We start from the raw sequence: 25,169 nt of genomic DNA on the forward strand, positions 1-25,169 counted from the left end.
CAACACTTGTCACTTGTAAAATGGATGGGAAAGTCTAGCAACTTCTGGTTGGAAGCTTCTGCAATAATGCTCCTTATTATGGCATTATTATCTGGAATAGTTATTTTAGGTATAATAACGCATTATTGCTCCAGAAAATGAGGAGCAATAATGCGCAGATTTCTGGGCTGCATCCATGCAGCAATCTGAGTTATACTATCAATAATCGGTATCATCAGTTGATATCTGACCTTTACCTTTCTATACATCAATCAATCAAATTTTATTTGTATAGCACATTTCAGCAGCAAGACATTTCAAAGTGCTTTACATCATTACAAACACAGAATCACAATGCAATATATAATCAATCATTAAGTCAAGTTACATCAATAAATTTGTAATTGATACATCTCTCCTCTTGGTTCTTTCAGCCTGAAGTAAATTAAAACCAGTTGTGTTTATGTGTCAAGTCTAGAATGGTTAGCCACATCACAGTCAAGCATCTATTAATATTATAATCTGCTACTAAAATAATAATTGCATCATCTCTGATTGCTGGTAATGGACAGAAATTTAGTGTCACCAGGATTGAGAACATTTTACCTGAGAGTTTCCAGGTTACAGTTTGGACTCTTCAGTCCAGCAGAGAGAAGCTTCACTCCTGAATCCTGTAGGTTGTTGTTACTCAGGTCCAGTTCTCTGAGACTGGAGGACTGGGAGCTGAGAACTGAGGACAGAGCTTCACAGCTTCTCTCTGAGAGGTTACAGCCACTCAGTCTGAGGAGACAGGGAGAAAAATCTGTTATTAATCAATTAATAAAAACATTTTTTCTTTCCAGTTAACGATATGCTTCTTAGAAAGATTGAAGAAAATGTAATATTTTTCATGATTTTATGATACATTTTATTGTAAATTGGTTTAATCTATAATTGCGTCTCCAACCTAAAAGGTCTGAACTACAGGCAGCAAGGAGACTGGTCAGTAACACTTTATTTGACGGAGTGTGAAAAAGGCTGTCATGACACTGTCATAAACATGACATAACACCTGTCATGAACATGAATATGTCTTCATGAATATTTATGATTGTTGTCATAAAGTGTCATTCGGTAAATAATGACACTTTTAATGGAAAGTTGACATTAATGTGTGTATTAACTTAAAATTTTCTTTGAACAGAAAACGTAATCAGTGTTTCTCTTTCTTTGTAATGTTAGCTACAAGCAATTCAAGCCAATGCTACCTTGTTGTAAGTTAATGTTAGCTAAGGTTATTAAACTTCATTACTGTAAGGTTAGCTCTTAATTTTAAAAATACTTTACATAGAGGCAAATAGATTCTTTTCCTCCAATTTTAATCTAACAACTAATTGTTGTCAAATGTAAAACTGGTGCTTAATCTATTTATTTATCAATAAACTTCTTGCAACATCCATTAGCCAGAGTATCTGGTTGGAAATAATTTTGAATGCTCATTAAATGAACAGATGCACTCATGTGCCTAAAACTATACATTAAATTAGGCAATCTGAATAACTGTGACAGGCTGTATGAACTTCTGCCAAACAAATATTTGATCAGAATAATTTTGTTCAGCTCTAGTCATTATGCTACTTGTATTAAGAAATAACTGAATTGCACTTTACAACAACTAGTCATGTTAACTAGAAATTTGTCTACCAGTCTACCATTCTGACAGTGTGCAGCAAGGAACATTCTTGTAATGGTAAATAAATGGTGAAGTAAGATAATATTGGTTTTTGTTTATTTGTTTTTGTTCTTTTGTTAAGGGACCACAGTGGATTGAGTCATCATCCATTATCAGAATGTCCAGAAGAGATTCACAAAGTTTGAATTCAGAAGAATGCTTTCACCATGATTAACATTGACCACCACCATTGCAAGACCAGCTATAATTTCTGAGCTTTTCCAGACACATTCAAAGAGCTGCTTCAAGGAAATCAAGGCAAGAAGATCATCTCCCTGTTTTCAGAGCATTACAGGAAGACTATAACAAAGGAGATGGCTGACACAATCAGAGCAAAAAATGTTAGGACTGTTCAAAGAAACTATTTTCTTAAGTTAAAAGTATGTAATTCTGTTTTAGTTTTCTCAATCAGTATTTAAGAGTTACAATATACTGAGCAGAAGTTGAACCCTCTGTTTGAATGACAAGTAATTCCTTGTTTCATTCCAATGTACAAAAAGTTTGTTCTACAATTATGATGGTAGTTATAAGTAATCCAGAGTTTTCCACTTCACTTGAGGTAAGACTTAATATTAATGACACTGTTAGTATAGCATTTGACACTGTAATACCACTTAATGCCATATTCATAACTGGTGCTTCTTGTTCCACTTTACTTGATGTAAGATAAATAATAAATCACTGTTATTAAATCATTTGGCAGTGTGAAAAAACTTAATGAAATCTTTATTGTTGGTCCTAATTGTTCCACTTTATTTCAGGTGGGGGTGGGGGGTATTAATTACTGTGTTGTTAAAGCTTTTGACAGTGTAATAACACTTAATGACATTATTGTGACTACCATTATGACATATTTATGACATATGATGATTTTTGGTTAATGTCAAGTTGTCATAACAAAGAAATTTTTGTCTAGGATAATGACAAGTTGTCATAACAAAAACGTTTTGAATAATGTCAACTTCACATTAAAAGTGTCATGATTTACCAAATGACACTTTATGACAATAGTCATAAATACTCATGAAGACTTATTCATGTTCATGACAGTGTGATATCAGTCTTATTCACACCCCATCAAATAAAGTGTTACCGAATTAATCCAGCTTCAGTTTGAGGAGAAATAGGAATTTTGCTGCTTGAATATGTAGCATCATGCTCAACCACTGAAGAAAGTTGGTTTCAATTCTACTTGTAGACTGCTGTTGGGTGACATCAGGGAGTCAATGCACAAATAAATACACTGAAAAAACAACAATGATATGTTCCTCATCATTAGCAGATTTCTATCTTTTAAAAATAACCGAAGTAACAATCTGTGACCTTACAGAGCTTTGTTGGAGGCTTTAACCACTGGCAGCAGCCTCAGAAGAACATCCTCTGAAGCACAGTATTTCTTCAGGTCAAACACATCCAGATCTTTTCCTGATGACACTAAGATGAACCCCAGAGCTGACCACTGAGCAGGAGACAGTTTATCTGTGGAGAGACTTCCTGATCTCAGAGACTGTTGAATTTCCTTCACTAGAGAACGATCATTCAGTTCATTCAGACAGTGGAACAGATTGATGCTTTTCTCTGCAGACACATTCTCACTGATCATCTTCTTGATGTATTGAACTGTTTCCTGATTGGTCTGTGAGCTACTTCCTGTCAACAGACCTTTTAGGAGTCTCTGATTGGTCTGCTGTGAAAGTCCCAGGAGGAAGCGGAGGAACAAGTCCAGGTGTCCATTTGGACTCTGTAAGGCCTGGTCAACAGCTTTCTGATGTAGAGATTTTAGTTTAGGTTTATTAAGTAATGAAGACTTTTTTGGTATTTGTGTTTCTTTCATCAGGTTGACACGAGAGTTGATGAAGGACAGATGAACATGAAGAGCAGCCAGAAACTCCTGAACACTCAGATGGACAAAGCAGAACACCTTGTCCTGGTACAGACCTCTCTCCTCTTTAAAGATCTGTGTGAACACTCCTGAGTACACTGAGGCTGTTCTGATATCAATACCACACTCTGTCAGGTCTGATTCATAGAAGATCAGGTTTCCTTTCTGCAGCTGATCAAAAGCCAGTTTACCCAGAGATTTGATCATCTTCCTGCTCTCTGGACTCCAGTGTGGATCTGTTTCAGCTCCTCCATCATACTTGACCTTCTTCACTTTGGTCTGAACAACCAGGAAGTGGATGTACATCTCAGTCAGGGTGCTGGGCAGCTCTCCTCCCTCTCTGGTCTTCAACACACCCTCCAAAACTGTAGCAGTGATCCAACAGAAGACTGGGATGTGGCACATGATGTGGAGGCTTCGTGATGTCTTTATGTGGGAGATGATCCTGCTGGCCTGCTCCCTATCTCTGAATCTCTTCCTGAAGTACTCCTCCTTCTGTGGATCATTGAACCCTCTGACCTCGGTCACCATGGCAACACACTGAGGAGGGATCTGATTGGCTGCTGCAGGTCGTGTGGTTATCCAGAGGAGAGCAGAGGGAAGCAGTTTCCCCCTAATGAGGTTTGTCAGCAGAACGTCCACTGAGGTGGACTCTGTAGCATCAGTCAGGATCTCCTTGTTGTGGAAGTCCAGAGGAAGTCGACTCTCATCCAGACCATCAAAGATGAACAGAACCTGGAAGTGTTCAAAGCTGCAGATTCCTTTGGTTTCACTAAAGAAATAATGAACAAGTTCCACCAAGCTGAACTTTTTCTCTTTCAGCACATTCAGCTCTCTGAACGTGAATGGAAATATGAACTGGATGTTCTGGTGGGCTTTACCTTCAGCCCAGTCCAGAGTGAACTTCTGTGTTAAGACTGTTTTCCCAATGCCAGCCACTCCCTTTGTCATCACTGTTCTGATTGGTTGATCTCTTCCATGTGGGACTTTAAAGATGTCTTCTTGTCTAACTGTTGTTTCTGGTCTGTGTAGTTTCCTGGATGCTGTTTCAATCTGTCTGACCTCATGCTCATCATTGACCTCTCCAGTCCCTCCCTCTGTGATGTAAAGCTCTGTGTAGATCTGGTTCAGAAGGGTTGGACTTCCTGCTTTAGGAATCCCCTCAAACACAGACTGGAACTTCTTCTTCAGACCAGATTTAAGTTGATGTTGACAAACTGCAGCAAGATGTTCTAAATCAAAACAAAAAGTAAAATCGGGAAATAAACAAAATCACTTTTTAAAGATGACTTGAACAAATATGATTCCTTCTCTTCAGACATCAGTAAATGTCTGATTTATCCATCAGGTTAAATCTTTGTAGAAATGCTCTTACTGCTCTGCAGTCGATCAGCCAGCTCCTTCTTCTTCATCCTCCTCAGGAAGTTCAGTGTGATCTTCATCACTGCGTCTCTGCTGCTCCTCCTTTGCTCTTCATTCTCACCTTCCAAAACCCCATTATCATCTCTCTGACTCTCTGGGCATTGTGTGTAATCTGAACTCAGAATCTTCTGGATCTTCTTCAGCTCAATCTTCACAAAAGTGACAATGTTGTCCTCCAGCAGCTGGAAAATAATAATAGGACACATGAGAAGGACGCATGAGACTGAAATCATGGAGCCAAACACCAAATGGATGTTGGACAGGCTGACCGTCCTGTGGTCTACAAAGTGCAACACAGAGATGACTGTGAACAAAACCCATGGAAAACTAGTTGTTCATGTACAGACCATAAATATGGAGTCCAGCTGTGTTTGATGCTGCTGGGTAGACAGACCTCTATGACCCTCTGAGTTCTGCTGGTCCACTCTGTGGAGGACCCAGGAACAATTAGGAAATCAGGAAATATTCATCCAGCTGTATTCACAGATGGAATCACCAAGAGTTCTACATTAAAATCATTAAATCAAATCAAAAGAAATTGTATTTGTATAGCACCTTTCAGCAACAAGGCATTTCAATGTGCTTTACATAATAAAAACACAAAATTACAAAGTCAAAGAACACACAGTCAACAGCATTACATTTTGCACATCCGATCATTGACTAATGTTTCGTGGTGAGGTTTCAAAAGCAACTCTAAACAGCCGAGTTTTAGTCTAGATTTAAAGAAGCTCAGTATTTCAGCTGTTTTGCCGTTTGCCGATAGAAGCTGAATGCTGCTTCTCTATATTTGGTTCCGGTTCTGGAGATGCAGAGCAGACCAGAACCATAAGACCTGAGAGATCTGGAAGGTTGATACGACAACAGCAGATCTTTAATGTATTGTGGTGCTAAACCATTCAGTGATTTAAAAACTAACAATATTTTAAAGTCTATTCCATGAGCTATAGGGAGCCAGTGTAGGGACTTCAAAACTGGTGTTATGTGCTCTATCTTCCTGGTTTTAGTGAGAATATGAGCAGCAGCATTCTGGATGAGCTGCAGCAGGACAATTGATTTTTTAGGCAGACATGTGATGACACTGTTGCAATAATCGATACAACTGAAGATAAATGCATGGATGAGTTTCTCTAGATCTGGCTGAGACATTAGTCCTCTAATCCTGGAAATATTCTTCAGGTTATAGAAGGCTGACTTTGTAACTGTCTCTCTGTGGCTCTGAAGATTTAGGTCAGAGTCCATCACTACTCCCAGGTTTTGGGCCTAATCACTAGTTTTTAGTCATAATAACTGAAGCTGTTCGTTGACTTTAGATCGCTCCTCTTTAGGTCCAAAGATAATAACTTCAGTTTTACGATAAAGTTTGGCACATCCACACATTTATCTGTTCTAAGCATTTATTCAGTGCTTGGATGGGTTCAGAATTCTGTGATGACATTTTAATGTAAAGCTGTGTATCATCCGTGTAGTTATGGTAGCTAATCTTATTTCTTGTTATAAACCGAGCTAGTGGGAAAATATGGATATTGAATAAGAGGGGTCTAGGATTGAGCATTGTGGTACCCTGCACGTGACTTCTGTCCGTTTTGATGAGAAGTTTCCGATCGAAACAAAGAAATCCCTGTTCTTTTTGTAAGATTCTAACCTGTTGAGTACTGGACCAGAGAGTCCAACCCAACTCTCCAGTCAATTCAGTAATATGTCATGATCGACAGTGTCATAAACTGCTCTGAGGTCCAACAGAATCAGCACTACATAAAATTCAGTCTAATGTTCGAATAACAACAGAACCCAAAAGAACTTGGTATCGTCACATGGCCACAATGACAGATATAAACAGAACAGTAACAACAGTTAGAAACAGCTCACCTCCATGATGGTGGAGCTCCAGATTTAAAGTCAATGGGATCAGGCTTTGACCTGTTGCTCCTGAAGGACACACAGCTGTGTTCTGGTTCTGGTTTGAGTCTCTGATGTATCCTGCTAGAAAAACTTTCATTAAAACTTTGTGTAAAGTTTTGCTTTAAAGATTATTTTAAATCTGGATCATTGTAAAATAAATAATTGTGAGACACATTATAACCAGACAGGTCATTGATTATTTAAATGATTCCCATCAGGACCGGTCCAATCCTCCAAAATTTTTCTCATCATTGAGCCTTTTTAATAATGTCCAGCCTTGATTAAAGAGATCTCTTTCTGAGACAAACATGTTGGTTTGAAGTGACTGAGAGAACAGTTTAGTGATTTCACTGTTGATCTCTGTCATTTAGAAGAACCCGTAGTCCTTTCCACTCTTGCACTTTCAAGGAGAACCTGACAGAGCTTCACTTAGTCTAGGTTCACATTGCAGCCTGAAGTGACCTAATTCTGAGTTTTTGTCAAATCTGATTTTTTTGACGTGGTCATTGATACTTAAAATATGTGCAACTTGTATGTGATCTCCAGTGTGAACAACAAATGACCTGAAAGCATCCCGCATGCGCAGTAAAGGGTGCAATAACGTCAGCTTGCTCAGTGTTTTGCCAACCACAATAAAAAAAAATCAGTGCCTAGTGTTTGCGGACATAAACATAAATGCTAATGGTGGAAAATTATTTTCACATTTGAAGTTGTTGTCCGAGTAGAGGTGTTTGTCATGTTTGTTGTTTTTCTTCCCGCTTGGGCATATCAGGATGTAGAATAGTGCCATTTGTCAAGTAGCAATGACCTTCAGGTCGGATGAATGCGACCTGGCTGTTAGTTGAATCGGATACATATCAGATAGGGAACGATCCAAATAACAACCTAGAAATTAAACTCATTTCTGTCTTTATGTTTTTGAGTTAATATTGATATTGGATTAAATAAATGTGTCTGCTTCATTTGGAAAACATAGGTTGATGCAAGGAATTGCAGTTAAACGTTTGTGGCTTAAAGGTCATGTCAAGACAATACACTGAACAAAAATATAAATGCCCCATGTCAATATTGTTGCCATGTGTAGTTAACAACTGTAAATGAGCATTTGCTGACATTTTATTGTACAAATGTAATATTTCTCTTTATTTGTGTATAATTTTTAAACTAACTTGCTGTCAGTGAGCATTACTCAGTGAGTTATGTTTTTTACTCAGTGCATGGGCGGGGCATGTACCCTGGGTGATCAGACAAAATGAAAAACAACTGGACAATCCTTGGACTTGGGACAATAAAAGGCTACCCCAAAATGTCAAATTTTGTCACAAGTCATAATGCCTCAGATGTCGCAAGTTATGCAGGAGTGCCATTGGCATGTTGGATGCAGGGATGTCCAGCAGAGCAGTAGCTGCACGGCTTAATGTCCATTAGTGGACCCTTGGCTGTTTAAGAGTTAGTTTCCAACAGACTGGCACTACTGCAAATTGACCTCATCTTCGTCAACCATGTGTGACCATTCCAGAACAAGATTGCCACATCCAGCTCGTCCATCCGTGGGGTTTTCGGATAAGACCAGCAACACACACATCTGATGTGACTATTGGTCTGCACAACATACTCATCCCACCTCAGACTGTCCATTACAGCCTACAAAAAGCCAATTTGCATGCTCTACAAATTCCTCAACCTGACCCCTATCATGTTCAACGGACTGTCAATCCACTACAAATGGTCATACCACAATGTATTCAATGCTGATATGAAGATCAGTAATTACTGAAAATATAGTTTGAGTTTGTCTTTATATTGCGTAACCCAAATGTTCATAAAACTCTTATATTTGACATGGGGAGTTTACATTTTTGTTCAGTGTAGTTTATGTTTTAATTGTTGATTTTCTTTGTTCTTTTTATTTCAAATATTAGAACTTTTAGTAGAAAAGTCAGTTGGTTCTGTTTAAATATTTTGTTTCCTGTTCGACATTAGCAGTATTCTTTTTAACATATGGTGTCAATAACTGGCCAGTAAGGGGCAGTATTACTACATGAATGATTGTTAAATGGATCTCAGGGAAAAATCTGATTAGTTTTTCAGTCTTTTGTTAACTATGGATGTGGAGAAGCTCTGGTTAGAGAGGGTGGATCTAAACAGACCAATATTATTCCGGGAAAATCTGTCATAAATGTAAAAAATACCAACCAATAAATACCAACAATCCAGTTGGTCTCCAAAGAAGTCCAACGTCATTGGAGTCATTGGAGTCATTGGAGTCCAATTAAGTCCATGTTAGCATGCTCATTTTTGGAACATGTTACCATGGAGACTTAAATGTCATTAATGTAAAACATATGAAAACACAGCAGAGACTGCACTTTCTGAGAATACCTTAAGAAGAACCATCTCCCCTCAGACCTGCTGCAGGCCTTCTACCACTGCTCCATAGACAGTGTGCTCACGTACAGTCTGTGTGTCTGGTACGGCAGCAGCACATCCGCGGACAAGAAGGTGCTCCAGGGGGTTGTTAGGGCAGCAGAGAGAACCATAGGCTGCCCCCTCCCCACTATGGAGCAGATTTACACTTCCAGGCTCCACAAGAAAGTTTTGGGCATTTTAAATGACTCTTCACACCCTGGCCATGGTCTCTTCCAGCTGCTGCCATCAGGCAAGAGATACAGAGCAATAAAAACCAGGACAAATCACCTAAAAAACAGTTTTTACCCGATGGCAATCATGGCACTAAATTCAAAGGCATAAGAACTTCTGCTCTTGACACCACTTTGTTATAAATGTAAATTCTGTTGCGACTCCTCCTGTTGCAACCATCTTCTGATGTCTATTATTTCTCATTTTGTACTATTTATTTCTTTATCTTTGTATATTATGTATATACACATAACCTGCATCTTAACTCGAGTAGAGCAAATCTCAATCTCGTTGTAATCTGTTGATTACAATGACAAATAAATCTTATCTTATCTTATCTTAAAAAGAAGATAACATAAAGTTCAGTTAAATGTTCGAATGACAACAGAACCCAACAGAACTTGACATTGTCAGACAGCCACAATGACAGATATAAACAGAACAGTTACAGCAGTTAGAAACAGCTCACCTCTCTGATGGTGGAGATCCAGGAGATTTAAAGTAAATGAATTCACCCATTGACTTGTCACTCTTAAAGGACACACAGCTGGGTTCTGGTTCTGGTTCTGGTTCTGGTTTGCGTCTCTGATGGATCCTGACAGAAACATGATGATTAAAACTTAATCAGCAAAGAGGAGCAGCAGCAGCTTCATCACCACGTCTGTTCTGGCCTGATATAGTGAACGCTGTGTGTAAAGGGCTGTGGACAGTTAGAGATGGTGACCTCACCTCTGACCTTTGCTCTGGCTCTCATCTTCCCCACACAGAGTGGTTTTAGAGGGAGGGATTCCCTCCTCTCTGTCCTCACACTGATCCATGCTGCTGAATTCACATCAGCTCACACACACTTTCTACCTTCACCTGCAGAGGAAACACACATCATTCATCTGCACATCAACTCTGATCATCCTTTACATCATTAGAGCTGGAAAACGATCAGCTGCTCCTCCTCTGATTGGCTCTTCTTCTCTGCTTCATATCAGTGTCAGGTGAATCCAGTCAGACAGCAGAGAGGCAGAGGAAGCTGCCATCAGCTGCTGCACTTCTACTATCAGTCCACTAGATGGAGACATGGAGCAACATTTACATTCACTGATTCAACCTGAACAACAGGAAGTATTTTAGTTAATTATTAATCTCTACAAGTGGTTTATATGCAGCATTGAATATTAACTTTTTAAAGGTCTGAATGAATTGAAGACATTTTAACATCAATATTTTTAAAATAATATAGTTTTTTCTAAAGGAAGAAACAAGACGCTGTTGGTTCTGACTTTAACTTTGAATACCAGAGTTTGATACCAGGAAATGGAAACATGAAGCAGTTTGTTCACAGAAGAAAATAAAGAAACATCAGCTGTTCATCATGTTTGATTCCATATCATCAATAATCTAATAATTCTGTAGATTAACCTTCAAAGAGAAGAAAGATGAAACTTTGAGCTGAAATCAGAAGTGAACATTTTCTCCAAACATCAGAAAGCAGGAAAATCAGGAAATTCTCCTGATGACAAAGTTTAAGTAGGAAAAATATCAAACTTACAGTTTGTTAAAATAATCCAAAGAGTTGATGAAGAATATCTGAACAACAAACGTAGACCCAACAGAACCACAGTAGAACCAGACTGACCTGAACAGGTGAGTTTAAATTGAAAGTGTTATGATGAGAAATGAGCCCAAACTGGTCTGACTGCTCAGACTGACTGGGAGTCAGAGGAAAGTTATTCTGTTGACATCGTTTGGATTTTGAAACAAACTCATGAGTTTCATACTTTCAGATTTTAGTGCGACACAAACATTTTCACTAAACTGATCTCAGAGCAGCTTCTGGTTCAGGAACAACGGATCTGGAACGTTGATTTTTGCTCTTTTCAGCATCTGGAAGATTCCAGCTCCACAGATCAAATGTTTGATCAAAACTGCAGCAGCAGATCAGGAAATTAACAGGGTGTACTTACTTTTGACCATGACTGTCTAGGTGATTCATGGTAAAAAGAATTAACAATATTTTCGTTCATTTAGCAGGTCATAGAGGAAAATATTCATTTTTTTAAAGTGGTAGTTTAACCATAATATTCATACATTCATAAATGTCAGATTTTTAAACTATTTTTTTTCTAACTGAATATTTATTTTCAAAACTAAAGACTTATTTTTGTATGAGAGAATATTCCTTCTCTCTGTATGTCACCAATAAAATGGCTAAAAAACATTTAATGTATCAACTGATTTTCCATAATTTTTAATGTATATAATATACAGTGTTTGTTGTCACCAACTGTGTGTGTAACGTGATTTGTGTGCTGAGGAGCGATCAGAAACAGCAGAGAACAGATTCAAGGTCAGGCAAATTAATAATATCTACATGTCCAAGTTTGATTGAGTTAATGGAATTATTCTACGGCAGCAGTGTGGCTATGCATGACATGTAGAAGATTAGTCTTTTTGCCCCCCATGCGCGAAATTTCCTTATGTAAACAATAACAGACATGGTGTCTATATTTGTAAATCTGCCCCCGAGGGTGCACGCCCCACACTTTGGGAAACACCGCATTAAACTGAGCCATGTCTGCTGTCGTCGTCAGCAGATAAAAGTAGATTCATTTTTGTTATAAAATTTATATTTAAAATTTTGCAGAGACGTTGAAATCAGGCAATTTCTGTCCAACATTGATCTCCAGTTTTCATTCTGGTCTGATTTTCTTCTCCAAGATAAAAAATGTTGTGCAGGTTCTGAGTTTCAGGTAGACGTTCTGAATGAAGCAGAAAATATTAAGATTTTCTCCTTTTGATTCTTCAAAGCATCGTCAGTAGACCTTCATCAACTGGCTTCAAAATGGGAATGTCTTAATGTAAATTAGGAATTTATGAAAGTCAGAGTTGAGATTGAAAAAAAATCTTTTATTGAAATTTAAACAGGAAAAGAACAGAATGAACAGCAAATGAATCAAATGCAGAAGAAAATGTGTTTATTGTTCACTAAAATACATGAAGTATAACTGTAGCAAATATACAAAAGGATCATTTAACATTTGAATCCAAGACGTATTTAAGAAAATAGAAGCTGACAGAAACAGAAAATGTCCAGTGATTAAAATCAAAATCAAATCAAATTTTATTTGTATAGCACATTTCAGCAGCAAGGCATTTCAAAGTGCTTTACATCATATCAAACACAGAAACACAATGCAACATAGAAAATCTTGTAAGATTAAGAAAATCTCCAGTAAAATCAAAGAAATCTAATGGAAGAATGACAGAGAAAAAGATCAAGAAATAAAACACAACATCCTGACATTAATTGTGAATCTTTGACTGGAAAAAGAAAAATATGTTATCCTGGATTAATCCTGGAATAATCTCAGCTTCAATCTTTTTAGGACTGGAAGAAGAAGGAATTTCTTAAGAATCGTGTGTTAGAGTGTCACCAAGAATCAGTTTGGATCCATGAAAACATGTTTCTCAATGAAACAAACAATAGAGAAGTATTTTTAAGCAGTAAGAGAGTTTCTCTAACAAGATAAGACTCCTTAAACAAGACTGGAAATCTCATTTCATTATTTGGGAGGATCATAAACAGGAACATTTCTTAACAGCAATTTTGGAGAAGTCCGCAAAATTACAGGAAAATGTAACGGAAAATGTGGTTTAAATTTTTTTTATTGTGTTCAAGCTGCATGACCAAAAAATAACTAGTAAGTAGCAATGTACTGTATATCAAATGTATTTTTCTCAGTAAACACACTGTTGAGACCCATAGAAGTCAAACTAAGACTCATATGTTTTAGATAAGAGTTTGATTCAGTGTCACTGATCTTGTCTCTTTAAAATACTGTTGTTAGTTTACAAATCACTGAACAGTTTAGCACCACAATACATGAAAGATCTGCTGTTGTTGTATCAACCTTCCAGACCTCTCAGGTCTTCTGGTTCTGGTCTGCTCTGCATCCCCAGAACCAAACGAGGAGAAGCAGCTTTCAGCATCTATGCACCACAAATTTGGAACAAACTTCCAGAAAACTGTAAAACAGCTGAAACACTGACTTCTTTTAAATCTCAACTAAAAACCCACCTGTTTAGGATTGTATTTGAAATGTAATCAATTACAAATTTATTGATGGAACTTCACTTAATGATTGATTCTATGTTGCTTTGTGTTTCTGTGTTTGTAATGATGTAAAGCACTTTGAAATGTCTTGCTGCTGAAATGTGCTATACAAATAAAATTTGATTGATTGATTGATTGATACACCTTTACAAAAATGTAAGGCTCTAAATAAAAACAAGTTTTAATGAGTAACTCCACTTAATAAAATTCCTCATAAATATTGATTTATTGCACTGGCTCTTTTTGGAAATATTAGTTTAATTATGCTAGTTTTAATTATGTTTAACTTTAGCGCATGTTAAAATATTAGACAAATCACGATTGTTTTGAGTAGGCCTCAATTTAGGTTACATTTAAATTCATGTTTTAATCAATACATAAATTAATCTTAGATATAATGATCACAGTTTGATTAAAATTAGTCTAATCAGTAGTTGTTTATATTATATCACATTCTTAAGAGTGTATAAGTCATATTCATCTGAAAAATGTTTTAGTTCATTATAACCAAAGAAGTTGAAAACTAATCGGAAAATATTGAGTGTAACAGATGTTTTGGTATTGAAACTGCTCATGTCGGTTTTATCAGAGTTTGAGGATATTATATGAAATGTGCTAATTTTTAGAGTCAAAATCTGCTGTTTGATGCCCTGTGTCAGAGGAGAGGTCAGCAGAACTCTTTGAAGTTCAGGAACCAGTTTGAAGCAGTTTGAATTGATGAAAAACACGGATAGCTGATAAACTTGGGTCCCGCTGTCTTGAGTAAAATGTTTCTGTATGAAATGAGCACATCTATTGTTTGTACCATGGGAAAGCGCACAGGGAGGATAGCTTAGATAGCAGATAGATTCATCCCTTGGCCTTGGTAACACCTGCATGGTCATTGCTCAAACAGCAACACATCATTACGGACTGTTTGAGACCACCTCTAAACTGTATGTTAGAACATATCAGACAGTAGAAACACACCTTGATATAAAAGTAATTGAGCTAAAACAGCTAGTCAGATCATTGGGGTGGAACTGACTTAACTGCCACACACAGTGCTCCCCGAAGGCGCATCATCGTATTTTGCATTTTTTCTCAGGCAATTCATGTTTCCTTTCTGGCTTGGTATGACTATGTTGAGCTGTTGATGTGATTATATGCATTTGGTTGTTTGAGTAAAATTCTAGTTGATTGTGAAGTTGAACAGTGATTGTTGACTTTGTGGCTTCACTTTTACACATGACATTAACGGACCTGGGGAAACAAGATAACGAGCAACAGGTAGCAAATATCTCGTTTCTCAAGTCTTAATACATATTATTTAAATTATAACTTAAGTTGCTTTAAGCTTTTTGGGGGGTTTGGGCCGTTTCCATGTCCTGGTGGTTTCCACGTGAAAACAAGGTGGTCTCTACATAAAAATATGTAGAAATTAAATGTCTGAAGTATCATAACTTAAACATAAGGTTCAGCTCCACAGTTTTTTTTAGAAAAATATTAAGATTTTATTTTGTGGTTTTAAAGGCTCTACGCTGAAGAGGGTAAGAAATAAAGGCATACTTTATTTTGTATTATTATCAGCTTCAATAGCCCCTCTGCTCTCGGCTCCCATACAGAGCTGTCTGATAGTGGTAACACTCGGCCCCTCTAGTTTCAAACTAGAGGGGCTCTCTAACTCTTACTTATTAAAGTAAGAGTTAGAGAGCTACCTATGATTGAAATATTGGCTACCTTAGACAGACTTCCGGACTTCCCTGAGACCCCTGGGATTTACGCAAATATCCTATAACTCTTTAGACTCTTTAGACTCAACTCAATACAGAAACACTGAGGAACCATACCAGAACCAGAACCCAAATCCAGGAATCAGAGGTTCAGTGAATGTGGTATTGAAGGTGTGGAGGAGGATCCTTGAATCAGAGGAAACTCTGTAGAAGGACAGAATGCCAGCAGGACAGTCCACATACACTGCTACTCTGTTAGAGACAGAGGAGGAGGAGAGACGAGTTCCTCTGTTATTGTGCCAGACACAGTAACCAACATCATCAGAGCATCTCAGACTCCAGGAATTATCATTATATCCAAATAAACAGTCTCTACTGTTTCCTTTCCTTGTGATTCTTCTGTAACTCACTGATATAAAAACTTCCCCACTCCACTCAACCTCCCAGTAACAGCAACCAGTCAGACCAGTTCTACACAGCAGCTGATGGCGGAAATCAAATCTGTCTGGATGATCAGGATATGACTGACGCTCCTCCACATATGTCACTTTCCTGTTGTCTTCAGACAGTTTGAGTTCTCTGTTCACTGTGTTTGTGTCGATGGTGAGTTGACAGGAATCTGATGGAGAGAACAAACACAATCCAGCTGCAGTTATTGATCATTTATTGACACTTTGATGATGACTCCTGAATGAGTGATGTGACAGTTTGAAGATGGTTGAATGTGAGCTGCTTTGTTGTCATGAATCAGATGAAAAACACACTTACACTTCCTCAGACCTGGTGTCAAGAATGGGACTCCAGCAGGCTCCACCCTGAAAGGAGGAGGGGGGTCAGACCATCAGTCTCTTTCAGCAGCAAACATGGACATTACATGTCTCTCAGACACACATTGTCCTCCACTGAGACAGGAAAAGTCCAACATTTGGATTGCAAACTGCAGTGGATGTAGGAAGGACAGTTGGTGCTGCTGCAGCACAACTCATTTCTCCAAACACAGGAAAAGCTCCAACAGAGAGGAGAAAGGAAATCCCTCAGTAACAACCTGAAGAAACTCACTGAAACCTAAAAGGACATCAGGAAACTAAGGAAACATTTCTGGAAGCTCAACCTGATTTAATAATCAGCATTAAAATACAATCAATCTAAACTCTGACACAACACCTGGATACCTGTTCCATCCACACTCCCACACACAGATGAAGGAATGAAACACTAAACAGCCCTGCTGCTGAAAACCTGCTGTGGCCTCACTGTACTATCCAGAAATACAAACATTAAAAAGGAGAAGCTGCATCACATTCAACAAAGAGTTCAACAAGAATCAAAGATTTGATCTCTGAGCTCAGACTCACAAACCAGGGAGAGGCTTCCCTCATCAAACACCTCCAACCTTTCAGCACTTCCTCTACCAACCAATACCACCAGGTGGCGCTGCTGCACACATTTACAATGAGACCAAGAAGAAGCAGCATCCTGAATCCAGCAGCTGCAGTCTTTTTTAAATCTTTCCCAGTAAATGTATCACAAATTTGGATTTGAACAAATTCTTGATCTTTCATTTCTAATTTAAACTATTAAATTCACTGCAGTCTTTCTTTCAGGAAAACAAGAGATTTTCATTCTTTACTGATTCCATTCATATGCGTGATCATTTTCCAGATGTTGCCCCTGGTGGAGATCAATTAACCAAATGGTTAGAATTACTAAATTTTCTAAATTTCTCTCTTTGCCTTAGGAATAGTTTTTTTTCCACTTCTTACATATCTTATACATCATCTTTTAAAAATCTCTCTGACCACCATGGAGCTGGTTTTGTTCTCATTTTTGCTTCTTGGGGCTGATTGGTCTGGATTGATCCATCATTATTTTAAAGTCCTTTCTATCTTCTGTAGATCATCATGAAATCTAATTACTGAACTCCTCAGGCTCCTCAGTGAATAATGTGACAGTTTGAAGACGGTTGAATCTCAATATATTGATAAATATATTCGGAGTTCCTATTTAGGGTCAAAAAAGACCCTCCACTCATTAATTTTCCTTGTGAGCCGTTCTTAGTCAGGAGAATATTTCAGAAAACTGGGTAATGATCTCGGCCTCCAGATGATTCATCAAATAAATCTCATTTCACAATCAGCTGAAATCTTCCTGGACACTAGTGCTAAATCAAGGACTGGTCCATTTCCTGGATCAACATCTGTTTTTGTCTCTTCCATCATCCAAACATGATCAGTTCTTTCCCTCTAAATATTCTTCTGCTGTTTCTCCATTTAAATTTGTTGTGATTCAATCCCATTGTATTCCATAAGCATTAAAGTTAATACATATTGGCGGTTATCGTGACCTTTAATGTGGATTAAATGATTCTAATCTAACTTATCTCGATTAGTTCCAGGACTTGTTACTCTGAATGTAGATTATTTTTTCTAGCTGTTGCTCATCCTGCTCCTGTTCCTTTCTTCCTGTCACTGAAACATTTTCACTTATTCTAAAATCTACATTTGCTCTCAACAATATCTGTTCAGTGCCAGTAATATCTGTTTTATGATGTCAGCCACTTGAATATTTTTAAATTTCCTGTCCATCAGCCAATCAGCTTCTTGTATTTTCTCAGTAGATCCATCAGTGGAAGCCCCGCCCAGCCCATGATGCTCCTGGTTTGTGAAGACAGAGAGACAAACTGAACTCTGATAGGAAACAGTTTCAAACTGATTTTCTCTCTCCAACCTCTTGGTTCCACATGGAGCTATATTTGGCCCCCTGCTGCTCTGACTACCATGTTATTGTGGTTCCAGTAGATGGGTCGGTTTCCCAGGTTTATTCAGCACCATGTGAAAGATTCCTACAGTTTTTCATGAGATGTAGTTTGTAAAGTTACACCTTAAAAATTAACAGCAATAATTTGAGTTATTTAGCCTGTCATAAGAGATAAAAAGGGGTTCAAAATGTCAAGTCATATTTTCACCATGTCATTCAATCATTTATAAATTACAGGGTTCCAATCTAATTACTTAGTTTCAAACTAAATGTTTCCCAGCAGACTGAATAAAGACATTTCTCCCTCTTCCTCCTCTATCAGACCTTCTCTGCTCCTGCAGCAGGTTCCTCCATACCTGAGAGCTTCCAGTCTCCAGTGTGGATCCTTCAGTCCAGCCGACAGCAGCTTCACTCCTGAGTCTCCTGGATGATTGTAGCTCAGGTCCAACTCTTTCAGATGGGAGGGGTTGGAGGTCAGAGCTGAGGCCAGAGAAGCACAGCCTTCCTCTGAGACCAAACAGCCTGATAAGCTGCAGACACACAATTCATCACATGATGAGAACATGAGAACATTGAGGTAGAACCCAAAGTCTGAACTGGTCATTTTCACGTGAGGAAAACACTCAAGAAACTGGGGCTTAATCTGTTAATTAAATAAGATATTAATAAAACTGTATTTCATTCTCTAGGTAATAAAAATCAACATTTATCTTTGTATGATGGATGAGTAAGTTTAACAAGCTATGTCACAGTCAGACATCTATTATTATTATACCTAATACAATCTGGTTTCACCAGGTTTGAGAACATTTTACCTGAGAGTTTCCAGGTTACAGTTTGGACTCTTCAGTCCAGCAGAGAGAAGCTTCACTCCTGAATCCTGCAGGTTGTTGTTACTCAGGTTCAGTTCTCTGAGACTGGAGGACTGGGAGCTGAGAACTGAGGACAGAGCTTCACAGCTTCTCTCTGAGAGGTTACAGTAACTCAATCTGAGGAAGTAGGGAGAAAAACATGTTTTTAAACAATTTATCAAAATTCAAGTTTTTTCCTGTCAACAATCCTCTTTGAGGACATATTGAAGGGACTCTCTTAATGTAAATGTGTTTATGTTCCTCTTTATTATGAACTGGTTTACTCTATAGTTCACAGGTGTCAAACTCCAGCACTGGAGGGCCACTGCCCTGCAACTTTTAGATGTGCCTCTGCTGCACCACACCTGAAAACAATAATTAGGTCATTAGCGAGGCTCTGGGAAACTTACAACACATGATGGAGGTAAATAAGCCATTTCATTCCAGTGTTTTGTACCTGTGGCACATCTCAAAACTGCAGGACAGTGGCCCTTGAGGACTGGAGTTTGACACCCTTGCTGTAGTTGGTTCTCCAAGCTTATAGGACTGAACTACAGGCAGTAAGAAGACTGTAACAATTTTTTAAAAAATGCAACATAAACTGACTTAATCTAGTTTCAGTTTTAAAGATCTGCTTCTTGAATATGTGACAACATGGCTATCTGCTGAAAGAAGCTGGTCTCTCTTCTACTTTTGGACAGCTATTGTGTAATATAGGGGAGACAATTCACCACGAATAAATTGAAACAACCTGGATCAATATCTACCTAAGCATTAGCAGATTTCTCTCCATAAAAAATGAATGCAGTAACAATCTGTGTCCTTACAGAGCTTTGTTGGAGGCTTTAACCACTGGCAGCAGCCTCAGAAGAACCTCCTCTGAAGCAGAGTATTTCTTCAGGTCAAACACATCCAGATCTTTTCCTGATGACAGTAAGATGAAACCCAGAGCTGACCACTGAGCAGGAGACAGTTTATCTGTGGAGAGACTTCCTGAACTCAGAGACTGTTGGATTTCCTCCACTAGAGAACGATCATTCAGTTCATTCAGACAGTGGAACAGATTGATGCTTTTCTCTGCAGACAGATTCTCGTTGATCTTCTCCTTGATGTACTGAACTGTTTTCTGATTTATTTGTGAGCTACTTCCTTTCATTGTCATTAGACCTTTTAGAAGTCTCTGATTGGTCTGCAGTGAAAGTCCCAATAGGAAGCGGAGAAACAAGTCCAGGTGTCCATTTGGACTCAGTAAAGCCTGGTCAACAGCTCTCTGAACGAGAAACTTCATGTTTGATTGGTAAAAAAATGATGAGAAAAATGATGTGTGTGTTTCTTCCATCAGGTTGACTCCAGAGTTGATGAAGCTCAGATGAACATGAAGAGCAGCCAGAAACTCCTGAACACTCAGATGGACGAAGCAGAACACCTTGTCCTGGTACAGACCTCTCTCCTCTTTAAAGATCTGTGTGAACACTCCTGAATACACTGAGGCTGCTCTGATATCGATGCCACACTCTGTCAGGTCTGATTCATAGAAGATCAGGTTTCCTTTCTGCAGCTCATCAAAAGCCAGTTTTCCCAGAGACTCAATCATCTTCCTGCTCTCTGGACTCCAGTGTGGATCTGTTTCAGCTCCTCCATCATACTTGACCTTCTTCACTTTGGTCTGAACAACCAGGAAGTAGATGTACATCTCAGTCAGGGTGCTGGGCAGCTTTTCTCTCTCTCTGGTGTCCAACACATCCTCCAGAACTGAAGCAGTGATCCAGCAGAAGACTGGGATGTGGCACATGATGTGGAGGCTTTGTGATGTCTGTATGTGGGAGATGATCCTGCTGGCCTGCTGCTTATCTCTGAATCTCTTCCTGAAGTACTCCTCCTTCTGTGGATCATTGAACCCTCTGACCTCATTCACCATGCCAACACATTGAGGAGGAATCTGAATGGCTGCTGCAGGTCGTGTGGTTATCCAGAGGAGAGAAGAAGGAAGCAGTTTCCCCCTGATGAGGTTTGTCAGCAGAACGTCCACTGAGGTGGACTCTGTAGCATCAGTCAGGATCTCCTTGTTGTGGAAGTCCAGAGGAAGTCGACTCTCATCCAGGCCATCAAAGATGAACAGAACCTGGAAGTGTTCAAAGCTGCAGATTTCTTTGGTTTCAGTAAAGAAATGATGAACAAGTTCCACCAAGCTGAACTTTTTCTCCTTCAGCACATTCAGCTCTCTGAAGGTGAATGGAAATATGAACTGGATGTTCTGGTGGGCTTTGTCTTCAGCCCAGTTCAGAGTGAACTTCTGTGTTAAAACTGTTTTCCCAATGCCAGCTACTCCTTTTGTCATCACTGTTCTGATTGGTTGATCTCTTCCAGATGGGACTTTAAAGATGTCTTCTTGTCTGATTGTTGTTTCTGGTCTATGTAGTTTCCTGGATGCTGTTTCTATCTGTCTGACCTCGTGTTCATCATTGACCTCTCCAGTCCTTCCCTCTGTGATGTAGAGCTCTGTGTAGATCTGGTTCAGAAGGGTTGGACTTCCTGCTTTAGCAATCCCCTCAAACACAGACTGGAACTTCTTCTTCAGACCAGATTTCAGTTGATGTTGACAAACTGCAGCAAGATGTTCTAAATTAACACAAAAAGTAAAATCAAGAGCCATCTTTTGAAGCTGATTTGAATAGATATGATTCCAACTCTACACATCAGTAAATGTGTGAATTATCTATCAGAAAAAGTTTTTACAAAAATCATATTACTACTCTGCAGATGGTCAGCCAATTCCTCTTGATTCATCTTCATCAGGAAGTACAGTGTGATCTTCATCACTGCCTCTCTGCTGCTCCTCCTCTGCTCTTCATCACCTTCTACCACCCCATCATCTTCTGTCTGACCCTCTGGGCATTCTGTGTAATTTGGACTTAGAACCTTCTGGATGTTCTTCAGCTCATTTTTCACAAAAGTGACAATGTTGTCCTCCAGCAGCTGGAACAGAATAATAGATAAAGGAAACATTAGACTGAAATCATGGAGCCAAACACCAGATGGATGTTGGACAGACTGACAGTCGTCTGATCTACAAAGTGCAGCATGTAGATAACTGTCAGCAGAACCTGTGGAAAAGTAGTTTTCGTTCATGTACAGACCATAAATATGGAATCCAGTTGTATTTTATGCTGCTGGGCAGACGGTCCACTATGAAGCTCTGAGCTCTGCTGGTCCACTCTGTGGAGCAACCAGGAACAATTAGTAAGTCAGAAAATATTCACCCAGGAGTATTCACAGAGGAAATCACCAAGTGCCTCATCTATAAGAGAGTGTACAGTTTTCACACTAAAGCTTGGCAGATGGACAACTTTAGAAATTTTCTTTTGATTTTTACAGCTGTCCATTTACACATACATGGGCACCTTCTTTATACATTCTAATTTGCCTGAAATAGAGCACAGCTGCTCATCCGCCCTATTGCCACCCATTAATACGTACTGTATATAACTTAGTATAAATACCCAGATTTTTGCCAACATGTGGAGCAATAACCAAGACAATGGTCCTTGTCTTTGTTATTGTCTGGTTCTGTAGTATAAGTATTTATAATAATAATTCCATATTTGTTTAATATGTTGAATAGTAGAGCCTCCAGCTGGAATTTAACCCTTGTGCGTATAAGCCTGAAACGATACAGTTGATGCCGCCTCGGGGACCGAGCGTATACCCCTGAAGCGAAAACAACACAGTTGATGCTGATGGTGGTTGCTGGGGGGTCCGAGCAGATCCCGCTGAGGTGGAAACAAAACAGAAGCTTGCACATCAGAAACAACAAAAACAATGTTCTGCATGCTTTGAAACTTTTTATGGGTTGTTGAAGCATAGAGGTCAGCCAAATGAGCATGTCCCTACTAACCAATGTTGATTTTTCACTGAATACAAATCAGAATAGCCAGTAACTGCAAGTCATTTCTACTAATATACATTTTTTTTATATACTTTAACCTAAATGAAAGAAATATGAGAAAAATACATGAATTACTTATAAAATAGCACTTTTTAATCATGATGCTCTAGTTTTTTTCAACCCTGTAACAGCCTGTAACACAAAGCAAACATGCTAGCTACCTAGCGGGTGCAACCTGGCACTGCTACGGTGATGTAGCTCAACACAAAACAAGCTAACGCAAGATGCTGCCATGCAGCCGAGTGAACACAGTTAGCTAGCTCTTCTGTGTTCCTGGCTGGATCCTTGTTGTTATGAATTAACACCACCACCATAACAAATAACAGAATGATATGGAATTTTTGGGTTAAAAATAATCCAGTTGGACTTCATTGTCCATCTGGACATGTTACCAGTTGTTACCATGTTCCTTACCATAAGAAACCACAGAGAAAATCAATGTCACTGATGTAATACATATGAAAAGAAAATAACCTCAAATTCTGTGTAATGTTCCCATGACAACAGAGCCCAACAGAACTTATCGTAACATGGCCACAATGACAGATATAAACAGAACAGTTACAGCTCACCTCTCTGAAGGTGGAGATCCAGGAGATCTAAAGTCAATGGATTGACCCTTTGACCTGTCACTCTTCAAGGACACACAACTGGGTTCTGGTTCTGGTTCTGGTTTGAGTTTCTGATGGATCCTGTCAGAAACATGATGATTAAAACTTAATCTGTTCAGTCTGGATGAAGCAGCAAAGAGGAGCAGCAGCAGCAGCTTCATCACCACGTCTGTTCTGGCCTGATATAGTGAACGCTGTGTGAAAAGGGCTGTGGACAGTTAGAGATGGTGACCTCACCTCTGACCTTTGCTCTGGCTCTCATCTTCCCCACACAGAGTGGTTTTAGAGGGAGGGACTCCCTCCTCTCTGTCCTCACACTGATCCATGCTGCTGAATTCACATCAGCTCACACACACTTTCTACCTTCACCTGCAGAGGAAACACACATCATTCATCTACACATCAACTCTGATCATCCTTTACATCATTAGTGCCAGACATTTACCAAACAGTTTTCCACCAAGCACCCGGTGTGTTCTTAATTACTCAAATTAATGGGAGGGTCTAACAACTAACAATGTAAACTAAACAATTCAAAATATAAAAATTAATTACAAATTTTGGTTCTAAGTTAACTTAAATATATTTTAACTACCCAAAGAACAAAACTAAATTGGTATAAATTACAAACTACAAACATATAGCATAAATGGCCACAACAATAATAATGTCCGCAAAATAGTCCCGTATACTCAAATAACAAAAAGTCCTGGAAGTGTTTCCCCGTTTTAATTCAAAGTCCCAATCAAAACTTAAAAATCCAATGAGACAACACCCCCCCCACCAAAAATGTGGTACCACCAAAAATCCCCAAAGAGAAAAATAAAGTCCGGATCTCACTGGAAGCGACTTTCTTCCGTCTCGGCGGCATCCTCTTCCACCGGGTTCGTTTCCTGGGTGCAAACTCCAATCTTGTTCCTAATTGTACAATCTGCGGTGCTGGAGCAAACTCTGATTGCCATTCTATGTCTTTTCTTGGATTTCTTACTTGTTTTAAGTATTCATCAAGTCAAATCTCTCACACCGCTGCATGATGCGCACACCCCCCTTTTTATTTACTAATTTCAACCACACCTAAAACCAGCATGAATAATTTTAACAATGAAATATCAGAAACTGTTATACAAAACAATTTTTTTTGTTGTTGTTTTTTTACCCCTCCAGGGGATCTTTTTGTGGGCTCTAGTGTCCCTTTTAAGATAGTGGGCTGACAGGAGAGGGGGGAAGACATGCGGCAAATGTCGTCGGGTCAGGGAGTCGAACCCCCTGACGGCCGCATCGAGGACTCAATGCCTCCAAATACGGGTCGTGCTAACCGCTACGCCACCACGGCACACCCTATACAAAACAGTTTGATACATTTACACTTTAATATATTTATTTAAGGTGAATGCAGTCAGACAGCAGAGAGGCAGAGGGAGCTGCCATCAGCTGCTGCACTTCTACTTCCAGTGCACATCTAGTGCACTTCCAGTCCACTAGATGGAGACATGGAGCAACATTTACATTCACTAACGCAGATTCAACCTGAACAACAGGAGAACATGTGGTCCATAAAAGATTAACTACTTAATAATCTGACTGAATCAAATACATTTTTAACAATAATATTTTTTTAAAGGGAAGTATCAGGATGCTGTTCTGTATG

General features: G+C 38.9%; 2 protein-coding genes across 2 annotated transcripts in view; both read right to left on the reverse strand.

Annotated features, from left to right (window-relative positions):
* Positions 1 to 23,800, reverse strand: part of LOC116724487 (NLR family CARD domain-containing protein 3-like) — a 638,369-nt gene extending 614,569 nt beyond the window's left edge. Inside the window, exons 1-5 of the mRNA XM_032570221.1 lie at positions 23,759 to 23,800; positions 23,483 to 23,602; positions 10,006 to 10,131; positions 6,864 to 6,974; positions 5,342 to 5,420 (exon numbers count right to left, since the gene is read on the reverse strand). Coding sequence (XP_032426112.1) covers positions 5,342 to 5,420; positions 6,864 to 6,974; positions 10,006 to 10,055 — 240 coding nt within the window. The 5' untranslated portion in view covers positions 10,056 to 10,131; positions 23,483 to 23,602; positions 23,759 to 23,800. The remainder of the gene's footprint in view (positions 1 to 5,341; positions 5,421 to 6,863; positions 6,975 to 10,005; positions 10,132 to 23,482; positions 23,603 to 23,758) is intronic.
* On the reverse strand, positions 13,897 to 22,200 carry LOC116724898 (NLR family CARD domain-containing protein 3-like; the record flags this gene model as incomplete). Its single annotated transcript, XM_032570678.1, has 7 exons — positions 13,897 to 15,975; positions 16,125 to 16,171; positions 18,470 to 18,643; positions 18,929 to 19,102; positions 19,792 to 21,583; positions 21,715 to 21,940; positions 22,102 to 22,200. Coding segments are annotated over 7 exons (3,042 nt in total), but the record flags the coding sequence as incomplete, so codon positions are not given.
* Positions 23,801 to 25,169: the final 1,369 nt, after the last annotated feature.

The sequence above is a fragment of the Xiphophorus hellerii genome, chromosome 8, assembly GCF_003331165.1.
Source record: "Xiphophorus hellerii strain 12219 chromosome 8, Xiphophorus_hellerii-4.1, whole genome shotgun sequence".
NCBI classification, from domain to species: domain Eukaryota; kingdom Metazoa; phylum Chordata; class Actinopteri; order Cyprinodontiformes; family Poeciliidae; genus Xiphophorus; species Xiphophorus hellerii.